General features: G+C 43.5%; 1 protein-coding gene across 1 annotated transcript in view; it reads left to right on the forward strand.

Moving 5' to 3' along the window:
- Positions 1–15,348, forward strand: part of LOC141273784 (E3 ubiquitin-protein ligase DTX4-like) — a 109,191-nt gene extending 93,843 nt beyond the window's left edge. Inside the window, exons 6-9 of the mRNA XM_073686134.1 lie at positions 647–748; positions 9,294–9,455; positions 9,805–9,894; positions 14,266–15,348. Of these exons, the coding sequence (XP_073542235.1) occupies positions 647–748; positions 9,294–9,455; positions 9,805–9,894; positions 14,266–14,478 (567 nt within the window). The 3' untranslated portion in view covers positions 14,479–15,348. The remainder of the gene's footprint in view (positions 1–646; positions 749–9,293; positions 9,456–9,804; positions 9,895–14,265) is intronic.
- The last annotated feature ends 279 nt before the right edge of the window (positions 15,349–15,627 follow it).

A 15,627-nucleotide genomic window follows, 5' to 3' on the forward strand; every position in this document is an offset into this window, starting at 1 on the left:
GAACTGTAAGATGCTATATTTTTGATGCAGCGATAATAGTTTTTGCGTCAAAAACGCACCAAAAACTCATCGTGTGCACACAGCCTTAGTCAAACATGCATGGCTAAAATCATAGAGTCAGTGTCTGGTACATGTGGCATCCATCAGCTGCCAGCTTTACTTTAATATGTGTAACTAGCAAACAACTACTCTCACAAAAAAATAACAGATATGTTGATATTTTTTTATTTTATTTCTAGATATTGGCGCTAGAGTTGTCTTGCTTCACTTGTAAACTCTCTCATTTTTATAGACAACAACCACAGACTCAATAGATAAAATTGCACAATTATTATTATATTTCAATTATTACAATATTATGAATTAATATGAAAAGCTGCGAACAACGCAACCTTGTCTCTTCTGACCATATACACAGTGTAAGGTTTATTATAATATGGCTGAGATTCATTGGTCCTGATTTCTCAACTTTAAGATGATTATAGTCTACAGACAAAATCTAATATCTTTGGCCATCTATAGTTTTGTACATTGCACTGATGAGATCCAATAAGGACGAATACATAGTAATGGTAAGGTGCATTATGTGCAGATGAAGACTACCCATTATTACCTGCTTTACTAGTTTGTGGTCTTTTTGCTCTAGGATTGTGCTTACTGTAGAATGACTCTGACAGAAGGAGAGGTTGGAAGATTATATCGATGTTCTCATTCTTACCATGTCCGCTGCTTGGGACCCCTGTACAAGGTATGGGATAGCTGCTACTGTTGAATAAAAATGCAGCATGTCATATTTTAGCTACTACTCACAAGGCAAAAGCATAGATCCTTCATTTAAATGTCAGCCACTAAGCCCTAGCCTACAGGTTGGCTGACCTTATGTGTTAATATTGTATCACATATTTTTTATTAATGATTTTTAATTCTATAAATAAATATTTTTTTAAGAGTATAAAATTACCTATAGTAAAATTATTTTTTTTATTAATTTATTTATCATTCACTGAGGGTTGCCATTTTAATTTGCTCGTGTGTCGGAACAAATATGGCAGACACCTGCCATATTAAACTGGTGTCCGTCTCAGACCCTATCTCCCAAACTGTGGCTTCAACAGCTCTCAAGTGTGCATGAAACCCCTGGCCACAGCCGTGGGGGTATGCAGATTTCAATTACGTTGTTTCTCATTTATTCCTGAATTTCTTTGGATCGCAGCATGATGTCTAGCTTTTTATAATCTTTTGATCTACTTCACTTTGTCAGGCAGCTCCTATTTAAGTGATTTCTTGATTGAGAACAGGTGTGACAGTAATCAGGCCTGTGGGCGGCTAGGGAAGTTTAACTCAGCTTCTAAAAAATGTGATAAACCACAGTTAATTTATGTTTTAAGGAAGGGAGGGCAATCACTTTTTCACAAAGGGCCCTGTTGGTTTGGATTCGTTTCTCCCTTAATAATAATAATAATAATAATAATAATAAAGATCACCATTTAAAAACTGCATTTTGTGATTACTTGTGTTATCTTTGTATAATATTTACATTTGTTTTGTGATCTGAAACATTTAAGTGTGACAAACATGCAAAAGAGTAAGAAATCAGGAAGGGGGCAAACACTTTTTCACACCACTGTACATATACAGTATATATGTTTAATGTATAGGTGTCATTTACGTGTTTGTAATTCTGCAAGTTGACATCGATACCCCAAATCCTAAAGGTGTGTAATATGCGCTCTGTTAGGATTTCATTCTGTCATTCGAATTGAACTGTCATCACGTGATCGCTTACATGTGATTTACAGATTTAGGGTCATGTGCCGACAACATCTCCTCCTGCTTCACTCATTGTTCTAATTTTCAGTTGAGAGAAGCAAGAGAAGTTAGTCGTCACATGACCACAAGTTTGCAAATCACACTTGAGCAATTATGCGATGACAGCTCAACCGGGCAAGCAGAGTGAAATCCTAACAGAGCGCATATTACACACATTTAGGATTCCATGTGTCAATGTCAACTTTCAGAATTGCCAACACAGTCAGTCTAGGATAGCAGAGAAAGGAGATGCCTCTTGGGCTAGTCATTCTGGTCACATCGTCCATGGTTGCATATTACATCCATGTGTTATCTGAAATGCAGCAGCGTCAGAGTAAAATGTACACGGCTGCAATAATGGAGTTAATGTCTGATTCATGCTGCCCGGGGGTCATGCAGTAGGAATCAGCTGTCAGATTTTGTTATCTGGTGGCAAAATAACATTGAAAGCCTCAAGCTCATATGTTACACTGCATCACTGCACTCTGCAAATCAACATGTAATGGTTTAACCCTTTAATGACCAACATGCACGGTGCTAATCGTCAGAGGATGGATGGAGAGGGTTGAAGAGTAGAGCCTGCTCCATTCCCAGGAGATGATGGCTGTGATATTCAGCCATCCTCTGCCTCTAACAGCTGTGAGTGAAGCGGAGCTCTGCCCATGGTTGTTAACATGTTAAATGCCACTGTCACTCTCTGACAGTGACATTTACAGCTCGCCAGCAGAGGGCTTGTTGTTCTAACATCTCATCGGTACCCCGCAATACGATTGTGGGGTGCCCATGGGTTGTCATGATGGGCAGGGATCTGCTGAAGACCTCCAAGCCTGTCATGAAGGTACTCCTGTGAACGCCAGCTTTTGGCTGGCGTTCATAGTTGACCATGATTTGTGCTGTATATAGCAATACTGTGGTCAGATTATTGCAGGTTTAAGTCCCCCAAGGGAACTATAAAATACTGTGAAAAGTGGAAAAAAAGGTTTTAAAAATTAATGTGGAAATAAAATCAGTTCTATCAATTTAATGCAACTTTAACAGGTGAGATGTATTATGAGGTTCTGCAGCAGCGGTGTTGTGTATTATGATGTTCTGCAGCAGCAGAGATGTGTAATATCAACTTTTGCAGCAGCTAAGGTGTGTATAATGAGGTTCTGCTGCTGCTGTGGTGTGTATAATGAGGTTCTGCTGCTGCTGTGGTGGGTATAATGAGGTTCTGCTGCTGCTGTGGTGTGTATAATAAGGTTCTGCTGCAGCTGTATTATGTATTATGAGGTTCTGCAGCAGTTGAAGTGTATTATGAGGTTCTGCAGCATCTGAGGTAGATATCATGAGGTTTTTACAGCAGTTGAGGTGTTTTTCATGAGGTTCTGCAGCAACTGAGGTGTGTACTGTGAGGTTCCGTAGCAGTTTAGGTGTGTATCATAAGGTTCTGCAGCAGCTGCGGTGTGTATCATGAAGTTCTGCAGCAGCTCTAGTGTGTATTATGAGGTTCTGCAGCAGGTGAGGTGTCTAATCTTTTATGAGGTTCTGCAGCAACTGAGGTGTGTACTGTCAGGTTCTGAAGCAGATGAGATGTGTATCATGAGCTTCTGCAGCAGCTGCAGTGTGTATCATGAAGTTTTGCAGCAGCTGAGATGTGTATTATAAGGTTCTGCAGCAGGTAGGGTGTCTAATATAAGGTGAGGTGGGTAGCATGATGTTTTTGCTGCTACTATGATGTGTATCATGAGGTTTTGCAGCAGCTGGTGGTCTAATATAAGGTTCTGTAGTAGCTGTGGTGTGTATTACAAGCCTCTGCTGCAGCTGAGGTGTATATCATGAGGTTCTGCAGCAGCTGTGGTGTGTATTATGAGATTCTGTAGCAGCTGAGGTGGCTAATACAAGGTTATGAAATAGCTGAGGTGGGTATTATGAAGTTCTGTAGCAGCTGAAGTGTATTACGTACAATGTATTGTAGATTTTTCTGTGGATTTAAAATTCATTGCCTTTTTCTTTTCATAACGCACAAGAAAATTATCCCCAATATCCACAAGATTCGTTGATTATTTGTTTTACAGACTTCCTGCAGAATTATTTGCAGCACTGCCAACTGGGGTGAGCTAAGACTGGTTAATAAAAAGTGGTTATTCAGGATTACTGTGGCGGTATTCTACCACAAACCATGCCCTCCCCTGTCCTCATGTTGTGTTGTATTGTGGTGCTGCACCTTAGCCCTGTTCAGGTCAGTGGAGCTGAGAGGCAGCACCAGGTATAACCGAAGGACACATTCTTATGTAGGACATCAGAGATTTTTTCCTAATTTTGCCAGAAATGTATAGTATTTTTTTTTTAATTTATACCACCTCTCCATGATAAGCAGCAGTGCTTTGTGACGATACAGCTTAAAATCTTAATCAGCCAGACGATTAGATTTGTTAAGTCAAGAGAAATACACTATTATCTTTGTGTTTCTGCTGACTTGTAAATGTATGTGTATTTCAAGAAGGACAGACCAGTATTTGTATAACCCTGATTGTTATCTCCTCTTGGGTTTGGAAACAATGATGTTTACTATGCTAATGACATATTGTACTAAAAGCCAGCTAGATGTTTATTTACAAGAGCCGCCTGTGATACAAACTATGTAAATTGATTAGCTCAAACAATGAGACCTGAGTGAGCCCTGCACCTTTACCTCCTACCTCTGACTGATGACCTTACACAGATGTAAATATAAACAGGGATGTTTCTAGTGCTGGAAGCAGAATCAAGAAGCATCAGAAAGACTTTACAAGGCGAATGAGAGGCATCCTTCAGGACAGTAGATGGATTGCCTGGCGGCTTCATCCAAAGAGACACAGATTTGGATTCTACATGATTCCGGTCTAAGGATACGAGGCCCTGACTGGAAAGATACAGATCTGCTCCATTGACCATCAGAGAGCCCATGGATACATTTGCAGAGACCAGGTTGGGACGATGAAGTTGCCCGGCCCCATGGATATGTTGTTTGGTGTTGCCAGGCGGGACCCTTCAGTTGCCTGGAACCCATGGAGACATTTGGAGAAGCTATGTTTGGACCAGCCGGTCATCTGGCTCCATGGAAACGCTCGGGCTTAGGACTGCTAGATTACTTCTCTCTGTGGGGGGCCCGCCAGAAGTGGGGGACCACTGGTTGAGGTAGTTGGCCCTGGAAGTCCCCAAAGTCGCAGCTGTTCTATCCCAGGCGGGTGGAGCAGAAGGATGAGACTATGTAATGTTGTACCATCTTTTTAAAATGTGAAGACCCGGGGTCTCCCTTGGGCGTAATACTACTCAGATAACACAGGGTGAGGGTAAAACAACGTGGCAATACTTTATTGAACTACCAAACGGAAAATAAACACATAGAACAGTCCCAGCATAATACCCAAGATGGTACAACATTACACAGTTTCACCCTTCCGCTCCACCTGGGATAGAACAGCTGCAACTTTGGACTTCCAGTGGCCCCCTGCTTCTGGCGGGCCCGCACAGAGAGAAGGTAGAAGCAAGCTTAGGAAGGTAGCAGTCCATCGAGGTACAAGGCAGGCCAAGAGACCCAAGGGTCCCACCCTTACCTCTCCGAGAGTTTCCATGAGGCCAGATGACTAGCTGGTCCCAATCTGGCTTCTCCAAATGTCTCCATGGGTTCCAGGCGACCGGACAGTCCCACCTGGCATCCCCAAATAATATATCCATGGGGCCAGGTTACTTCATCGTCCCAAACCATGGTCTCTCTGATGGTCAATGGAGCAAATCTGTATCTTTCCAGTCAGGGCTATATACCCTTAGGCTAGTATCATGTAGAATTCAAATCTGTGTCTCTTTGGGTAAAACCATACTTCCAAGCTGATGTTCTCAGAGAGTCTGATCCTTGACTCTCCCTGTAAAGTCTGTTTCCAATTTCTGTTCCAAGTCTCTGCTACAGAAGCACCTGTCCTTTTTAAGTACACGTCCACAGTTTGGGGAGAAAGGGCAGCCTCGTGTCTCATTGTTTGAGCATTTAATGAATTTGCATAGTTTGTCCTCCTGTCTTGTGAGTCAACAAGCCACAGAGTCCACACAAAGCTTAAGCAACATAGTTAGCAAACATTCATTGTTCTACAGACCAATAGAAGGCAACAATCAGGGTTATACAAATAATCGTATGTTCTTCTTGACTTATCAAATCTAATCATCTGGCTAATTAAGATTTTAAGATGCATTGTCACATGCTTCATCCTCGAGATTCAATTGGGTCACATTGGTGAGATCTATCTATACTATCCACTATGTAATATCCTGTGGATATGGCATAAATGTATGAAGTCAGAATATCCATATAAGGGTGAATTGAAATGTGATAGAATTGATGTGGATTTGAGGTGCAGATTCCACACCACATATTCGGATGAGTTAATAGTACAATACATGTGGGGTCATTTCATGTCAGGAAAAAAAACTATCTTAAGAAAGCCAAAATTAAAAAAAATATATATATATATACACTGCTCAAAAAAATAAAGGGAACACTCAAATAACATTCTGAATGAATGAAATATTCTCATTGAATACTTTGTTCTGTACAAAGTTGAATGTGCTGACAACAAAATCACACACAAATCATCAATGGAAATCAAATTTATTAACCAATGGAGGCCTGGATTTGGAGTCACCCCCAAAATTAAAGTGGAAAAACACACTACAGGCTGATCCAACTTTGATGTAATGTCCTTAAAACAAGTCAAAATGAGGCTCAGTATTGTGTGTGGCCTCCAAGTGCCTGTATGACCTCCCTACAACGCCTGATCTAGGATGTTATTTGAGTGTTCCCTTTATTTTTATGAGCAGTCTATATATATTTGTCCTCATTCGTGTTCTGGGTAAGTGGGTAAAAAATTAATAGGGTGGGGGCACTGAAGTGCTATTTTGCACAGGGCACTATTTAGGCTAAGGCCGGAGTCACACTAGCGTATGGTATCGGATGCGATATGCCAATGACACTCGACTCCAGTTCTTCTGCAAGCGGGAGCCCCAGGCCCAGCGTCAGCACCCGGCGCACCCGAGCAAGTGCCGGGGCCCTGAGCAGTCGGGCACCGTGAGCGGTGCCATGCCATCGCCCGCAACCCCCCCCTCTTGCTCAGGGCCCTGGCAGCCGGCGGCACAATACTTACCTCTCCCTGTGCCTCCGCAGCAGCTCCTGTCTCTTCCACGGCTGCTGCACAGTGATGCCTCAGGTCAGAGGGTGCGGTGACGTCTTAACACCGTGCTCTCTCCTGAGCAGTCACTGCACAAGTGGGAAGACACTGGCGACCCTGAGGAGTCCGGAGCAGCGGCAGCAGGTGAGAAGTGAGGTGAGTATTTGATTTTTTTTATGTGTATGGAGGCATGGGGCATTATATGGGGGGGAGAGGTGACATCGTGCATGGGGCATTATATGAGGGGAGAGGTGACATCCTGCATGGGGCATTACGGTATATGTGGGGGAGTGGTGACATCCTGCATGGGGCATTATAAATGGGGGGAGATGTGACATCCTGCATGGGGCATTATATGGGGGGAGAGGTGACATCCTGCATGGGGCATTATATGGGGGGGTGACATCCTGCATGGGACATTATATAGGGGAGGAGAGGTGACATCCTGCATGGGGCATTATATGGGGGCGAGAGGTGACATCCTGCATGGGGCATTATATGGGGGGAGAGGTGACATCCCGCATGGGGCATTGTATGGGGTGGAGAGGTGACATCCTGCATCGGGCATTATATGGGGGGGAGAGGTGACATCCTGCATGGGGCATTATATGGGGGGGAGAGGTGACATCCTGCATGGGGCATTATATGGGGGGGGAGGTGATATCCTGCATGGGGCATTATATGGAGGGGAGAGGTGACATCCTGCATGGGGCATTATATGGGGGGAGAGGTGACATCCTGCATGGGGCATTATATGGGGGGAGAGGTGACATCCTGCATGTGGCATTATATGGGGGGAGAGGTGACATCCTTTTTTGGGGCATTGTATGGGGGAAGTGACATCCTGCATGAGGCATTATATGGGGGGAAGTGACATTCTGCATGGGGCATTTTATGGTGGGGGTGACATCCCTCATGGGGCATTATATGAGGGGGGAGTGACATCCTGCATGGGGCATTATGTGGAGGCCAGTATCCTGTATGGAGCGTTATAAGGGGACCAGTATCCTGCATGGAGCGTTATATGGTGTCCATTATTCTGTATAGAGCAATATATGGGGCCCATAATACTGTATGGAGGACTATGTGGTGCCCATTATACTGTACGGAGGACTATGTGGGGTCATTATTCTGTATGGACCAATATATGGGGCCCATTATACTGTATGGAGGACTATGTTGAGCCATTATACTGTATGGAGGACTATGTGGGGCCATTATACTGTATGGAGGACTTTGTGGGGCCATTATACTGTATGGAGGACTATGTGGTGGCCATAATACTGTATGGAGGACTATGTGGTGGCCATAATACTGTATGGAGGACTATACTGTCCGGTCTGCACTGTGCGCTGCGAGGATTCGCCGGTTTCTGAGCTATTGTAGAATTTACAATAGATATCACTCATGTAATGTAATAAGTGAAATCTTTGGCACTGAACTATATATATATATATATATATATATATATATATATTTCTCTGCAGTATCTGTGCATCATGAATCGTGGTATGTGTTAAACGGGCCCACTGAGACTTTTTCGCCCGGGACCCACAAAAACCTGGAGCCGGCCGTGGGAAGCCGGGTGTCAGTGCACTGTGCTCCGATCCTCTAGCATAAGAGAATAGCAGCACAGGTACGGAGGAGACGGAGAAATTAATTTCTCCATCTCCTCCATTGCCGGCGTCCACAGGAATCGCACTGCACTCGGATGACATCTGAGTGCAGTACGATGTTTCACATGCACCCATACATTTGTATGATCCGATTTTCGTTGTAGATGTGAGCTGCACCATAGGGTAACATTGGGGTGAGTGCAATCCAATTTTTTATCTGATTGCACTCATCTGATTTCATCGCAAGTGTGAGCCAGCCCTAAGGCTGGCCCTGAACCCATCGGCATCCAGTGATCAAGTCCTAGGAGCACTGATGGGCACATGGGATGACTTGCCCCCAATCTTTCATAGTTGCATTTAATAGGTTAACAACTGCAAGTGGCTGTTGGTGGCAGGTCCTATTGTATTCCACAGCCATTAACTGCTGACATGGGGCGAGCTCACCCCATGAGCTGGCTCCATACACCCACTACCGAATTTCTCCTCACATGTATGGCGGATGTCAGTAAGGGGTTAAAATAAATCTGTCAAGCATACAAACATATGATAATGTCTTTTGTGTCTATGGCAAAATTCTTCAATGTTTATATAGATAAACTACAGAGATCCTCTAATTAATGTGCATTAAATGTACAACTTGCCCTTATATTTATTTTACTTATTTTCCACATTTTCTTTTCTTCCTCAACAGAATGGCACTTTAAGGTGTCCAACTTGTCAAACATTATATGGTGTGAAAATTGGGTCTCAGCCTCCAGGAAAGATGACTTTCCACGTCATTCCTCACTCCTTGCCTGGATATCCTGACTGCGAGGCCATACGTATCGTTTATTACATTGCTCCTGGACTGCAGGTACCATTAAGTTCAAGTATAAGAAAGTTTGTGGATACAGCTCACCCCATCCAGTATAAGTGTGGTGTTCAATCTCCACTGTGCAGGTTAAGGCTTGTGAGGTATCAAGCAGCTCTGGTCAAACTGATGATAAACGTTTTTCAATCCAGTACAGAAAATTAAAAGCAAAAATCTTTACTGTGACTCCATTAAAATACTAGCATGGGCACAGAAAAATATTGACGCATTTCCAGTTTAATCGTAGAGAAAGAAAATGCACACTAATGACAAGGCTACTATAGATAATGCTGTGGTTGATTGTGATATTACCATGATACCTTTAAAAATTTATTTTCTTCTGTCACTCTAGGGTCCAGGCCAGCCTCACCCAGGAATGAAGTTCACAGCCCCCGACTTCCCACTTCACTGTTACCTCCCTAACATTAAAAAGGGGAGAGAGGTGAGTGTCATATCACCATTCAGTGTGTAGGAAAAGTTGACTACATCAACAAAAACTATGAGTGACTTTTGTAAATCCAGGATCTGTTAAGTTAAAGACAATTGAACAATGAATGTATAAGATATTCCCTAAACTAGAATATAATATACCTGCTGTTGTGTTAAAACTTAAAGGGGATGTCCGATCTAAAACTACAAGTGTGCAGTCACTCTATGTAACTGCAGACTTGTGAATCCCGGATTCTCCAGCACCGGAATCAGGCAATCATATGACTGCTAGTATGCGATATGCATACTCCTGGCCACATTCTGACTAGATCGGCACGGCCTCGCTCAATGCAAGTGTATTGAGCGAGGCCGGAAATAGTCTACTCTAAATTTGGCCAGGAGTATGCATATCGCATACTTGCAGTCACATGACCACCTGCTCCTGGCGCTGGCATCGGAGAATCCTCACAGTGCGTGCAATGTGAGGATTCAAAAGTCTGCAGTCACATAAAATGACTGCTGACTTGTAGTTTTAGACCAGACAACCCCTTTAAATTCGCAGCTTAAAGGTGTTGTCCATGCTTGGTACAAAAGTCTGCAGTTACTTTATGTGACTGCAGACTGCCAAATTGCAGCATTATTCCCTGTGCTAGTCGGCGGTCATGCGTTTTGTCATGCAGTCACTTGCCTACCAGAATGAAAAAGTAATAAAAGTGAATTTAGAGAAGCCAGATGAGTCTAGTCAGCACATGACTTCAAGTATGCAAATCGCATACATGCAGTCACATGACCGCAGATTAGCATGGGGGGAGTACCAGGGAATCGTTACTGCTTCCGCACCTTAACGATTTGGCACATAGTCATTGCAGACCTTTGTTCCAAAACCCCTTTAAGGATTATAAAGATACATAACCACCCTTAATCCATGTCAATAAGCCTATAATCACAACGCATAATTGGCAGAATAATGTGCAAAAATAGATGAAACAAACCCAAAACTAAATAAAATATTATTTCCTTGTTCACTAAACTTTTAAGAGATAGCCTAAAAAAAAAATTATATGTGCGCCCTGTCAGGATTTGAAGCAGAAATTTCTGCATCTCCTTGGCAGGAAAAACGCTGCGGAAAAAATGTGCAGTTTTAACACGATTTTGATGCGGTTTTTGAAGCTTTTTTTTCAAGCGTTTTTGTACATCAATGAATGCTTTTGGAGCTAAATAAAGTTATTTGGTGAGACATTGCTTAAACCCTTGGATAACCATCAGAATTGGGGTGAGTGTATTGGTTAATTTAAATGATTAAAGAATGTGTCAGTTGTATTTCAAATAAAGTGTTTGCTCTGTGTCTGTATGTTTATTTAACTCTTTACTTTACTTTAATTAGGTTTGGTGATCAAAGGGTCTGATTAACACCTCGTCATCACCACACAAAAGACCTAGGTGTCAGCTGATCCCATTCGCCCAATCTCATTAGCATTTCCATTCATGTAATTTATGCGGCAGCTGTGAGCTGCTATTTTTAGCCTAGGAAGGTGCCATTTGCAAACATGGTCCCTGGCCATTATTACCAGCTCACAGCTGTTTGGTTAGCCGCTACATCCCCCCGATCAGCAACAAGCAGCGCTTTGGACGCCGCATATTTTTGCAGTGTCCATAACGCGGTGTTCTAATGTCACACTTTTGTTGTCGGTACATGTGAATCCACCGCATATAATGACACTTCAATCGGTCAAAATCTGCAGCGGAGACTAGTGTGTCCGCTACAGAAATTGACATGCTGCAGGTGAGTTTGGGTACATCGCCACGATCAGGAGCCGCTGCAGGTGTGACACTGCGTGTTTATTCAGCGTCAAACCCGCAGCATCCAGATGTTACAGCTTAGTGGATGGAATCTCTAGAAATCCCATATCCACTATGCGTGCATCAGAGGCTGCGGATCACCTGTAGACACTGACATGCGGCGTGTCTTTCAGGACCGCAGCATGTCAATTCTAGTGCGGAGTCGCTAGTCTCTGCTACAGAAATTGACATGCTGCGGGTGAGTTTGGGTACGTGGCCATGATCAGGAGCCACTGCAGGTTTGACGCTGCGTGTTTATACAGCATCAAACCCGCAGCATCCAGATGGTTCAGCATCGTGGATGGGATCTCTAAAAATCCCAAGTCCACTATGCGTGCATCAGAGGCTGCGGACCACCCGTGGACATTGACATGCAGCGCGTCTTTCAGGACCGCAACATGTCAAATTCTCTTGCGGAGTCGCTAATCTCCACAACATAAATTTGACCAGTAGAATGTATTGAATGCGGTAAATCCGCATGGTTCAGTGAACACATGTGGATTTACCTGGGTTCAATAGAATGCAACGTTTTGGACGCAGCAGAAAATATGCGTCCAAAGCACTGCTACGCCCGGATCGTGGGCACAGAGCCTAAAATTGAAAAAAAAAATGGCGTGGGTTCCCGCATAATTTTTATAACCGGCTGGGGGCTAATATTAGTAGCCGGGAAGGGGCCATTACCCAACAATGTTCCCTGGCTATTAATATCAGCCCACAGCTGTTTGTTTAACCTTTACTGACTAGATTGCAGGGGGACCCCAGAAAAAACTCGACATAGGGTCCCTCTATAAAATCGACATAGGGTCCCTCTATAAAATCTAACCAGGAAATGCTAAACAGACAGCTGTGGGCTGATATTAATAGCCAGGGAAGGGGCCATGAATATTAGCCCCTGCTATTAATATCACCCCTCAGAAGTCCCAGAAATGGCATACCCATAAGATGCACCAAATCTGGCGCTTAGCCTCCGCTCTTCCCACTGCCCTGTAGTGGTGGCGAGTGGGGTAATGGGGTTGGGATTCACGTCAGCCTTGTATTGGCAGCCGACGTGAAGCCCAGGTTAGTAATGGAGGGCGTCTATAAGACGCCCCCATTACTAACTGCGTAGTAATGTGGTCGCTGCTTTTTCAATAAAGGACACAACCAGAATAAAGTATTTTAATGAAATAAAAAACACTTGGTTTTAATAATTTTTTTAATTGCACTCTGTCCACAAAGCCATCGATCTTCTGAAAAAAAAGTAAAAAAAACAAACAACCATATCCCTCACCTGTCCGCCGTCAACGACGCAGTCCACGTTTACACCGATTGTCCCTCGGTGATCAAGGTCACTTCTATAGCAGTTACATCAGCATTCACTGACGTCCCTGCTGTAGAAGACAGCAATGTACACTGACAGGGGTGTAAAATCACTCCTGTCAGTATACATGCTGGTGCAGGAGGTCACTGGGGTTCATCAGCTGAAGACCAGCTGATCAGCCCCGGTGAGCTCACCACCATGGCAACATTCTGAAGAATGTTCCCACGGTGAGGTCACGTGAGCGATCAGCTAATCGCTCACGTGACTGCAGGTCCTGGTAGCGCAGTACACTGCGGGGAGCAAGCGCGCTCCCTGCAGTGTGCTGTTGGGAGCATTGCATCGCTGGAGACATCACGAGGACCAGGAGGACATCGGGGGGTGCTGGACAGGTGAGTATAGTATTTATTATTTTAATTTTTACTTTTTTTTTCTTTTTTTTACCACGGGCATGCTGGCTTGGCAGAGCAGACTACTGCTTCCCCCAGCTGACCCACTCTCACTGTTATCAGCAGGAGCGGCGGTCAGATGAGAGGAGTAGTAGTCCTCCTCTGCTGACCTGGGTGCCACCTGCAGTGCGTTTCCACCTGCGGATTTGCTGCGGTTCTATTCACGTCAATGGGCACGAATTCACGGCGGAAACGCCGTCACAGTGGTCATGCTGTGTTTTTTTGCCGAAATGGTAATCCTGAGCAGAAATTTCCGCATCATGTGCACAGCACATCAGGATTACCATTGCTATAGCTGGCAGACCTATTAACAAGCTTTTTCGCAGTGTTTCCGTGGCAGAAAAACCGACGCGGAAACTCATTAAAAACGTTTCATGTGCACATAGCCTTAGGCAACAATTTATCGTGAAATCCAAGTATTTAACGCAATGTAATCCTTCAGCCTCTGTGAGCATTTTTATTGTGGTTTGTCGCCATTATAGGAAGGGAAGGCTGTTCGATGACTTGTATTTAGGAATTCTGGTCTGCCTTGTTCTGTATTGATGAAGAGCCCGCACAATGCTCAGCATCAATATGTTTTTTTTGGGGGGAGTCAGAGGAACAAGCACAACAGAGGTGGCGAGGATTTGCATTCCTTGACATTACTCTTTTCTGGTGTTCGTATTCTTTCCAGTACTACAAGTAGCTGATCTGAACTGATGATAACACAATTCCTTAATATAATAATCAAAGTGAAGCTTACACCCTTTTTACCGTAAATCAACGTGGAGCTCTGATTCTGATCTTCATTTCCTTGTAGGTTCTTCTTCTCCTAATAAAAGCTTGGGAAAGCCGTCTCCTCTTTCCTCTCCTTCCCTCATGTGTCCCTGGTGTTCCAGACTCTGTTTCCATTTCTCGAATCCCCCTCAAGACAGAGTTTGGATCGAATGTAACTGGAAAAGGATTTCCCGACTCCCGGTATCTGGACAGAGTATTGCATCAGCTTCAGGACTGGGGGGTGTCGGTGGGCTGATCTGGTACATGAAATGCCAGCGACATACCAGCATAGTTTGCTTTACGTCATTGCTGTGGTTACATTAACCAGTCATATCCCAAGTATTCAGTTGTCTGCTTTTAGTGCAGAACAGAGTATTTACATTTGTATATACAGTATATTTCTACCTTTTGTATTTTTCTTCCTCTTTGGGTGGGTTCCTTGCAGGTTATTCTACAGTATTGAGTTTATATACTGTTGATCAGGATTATTTTTAGCCCTTTATAAACAGTAAGTCCTGCATGGTACATATATAATATGTGCTATATATTTGTACATATATATAATGGCATTATCATATAATGGTACACCATTTGGACGAGAAAAGTTGCTTAGCGTCTTAAGCATTTCATATGATGATGTCAGCAATAATAAAACTACACTTTATTATCTCAATGTGCCATGTAAAAAAGTTTCTACGATTTGTACAATACGAGGGTCCAGGATGATGAATTATTCATTGGGGAATTTTCTGCTGGGTCCACCTTGGTCAGCTGGATGTGCTTGGGGAAGTAAAATCGCGTGACACCTGAGCAATGTGTGGCCTCATAAATATTAGAAAGTCTATGATCAGCTCCAGCCAAGTGTTATAAGACCGTAGAACCTGCAAAGAATCTATGTATGTCTGTCTTCTGCTAGATCTCTTCCCATCTCTAGGAGATGCATCTCATGGTACTTCAGTTGTTTTGTTTGTTTGTCTAGAACAATAAAAATGAAAAATGTTGGCATAGTGTTACTCTGGAACTTTTATATATGGCGAGCTTAACCTAAAAGAGTAATTATTCTTATTTTATTTCAAGGGAATCTGTCACCCCCTGGCACTTATCTGACCTTTAATATGGACATACACATGTTAGAAATGTAAATCTATACCTAACTGTATGCCTCATATTAGAGGTCTGGTTGCTGTAAAATGTCTTTTTATTCAGTCAAGTTTTTGATGTGTTCCAGTCCCGGGGACTGGAAGAAATCCCCGCCTCCTGTGTGAATTAAAATGCTTCCCTCCTCCCCTGCACGTCGCAGTGCCTTGTGATGTGCAGTTGCAGCCGCCAAATCCAGGCACTGTGACGTGCAGGGGAGGGGGGAAGGATTTTAATTCACAGGAGGCAGGGATTTATTCCAGTCCCC

Source organism: Phyllobates terribilis, unplaced genomic scaffold, assembly GCF_046119375.1.
Source record: "Phyllobates terribilis strain yellow unplaced genomic scaffold, ASM4611937v1 Scaffold_5__5_contigs__length_657084704, whole genome shotgun sequence".
NCBI classification, from domain to species: Eukaryota; Metazoa; Chordata; class Amphibia; order Anura; family Dendrobatidae; genus Phyllobates; species Phyllobates terribilis.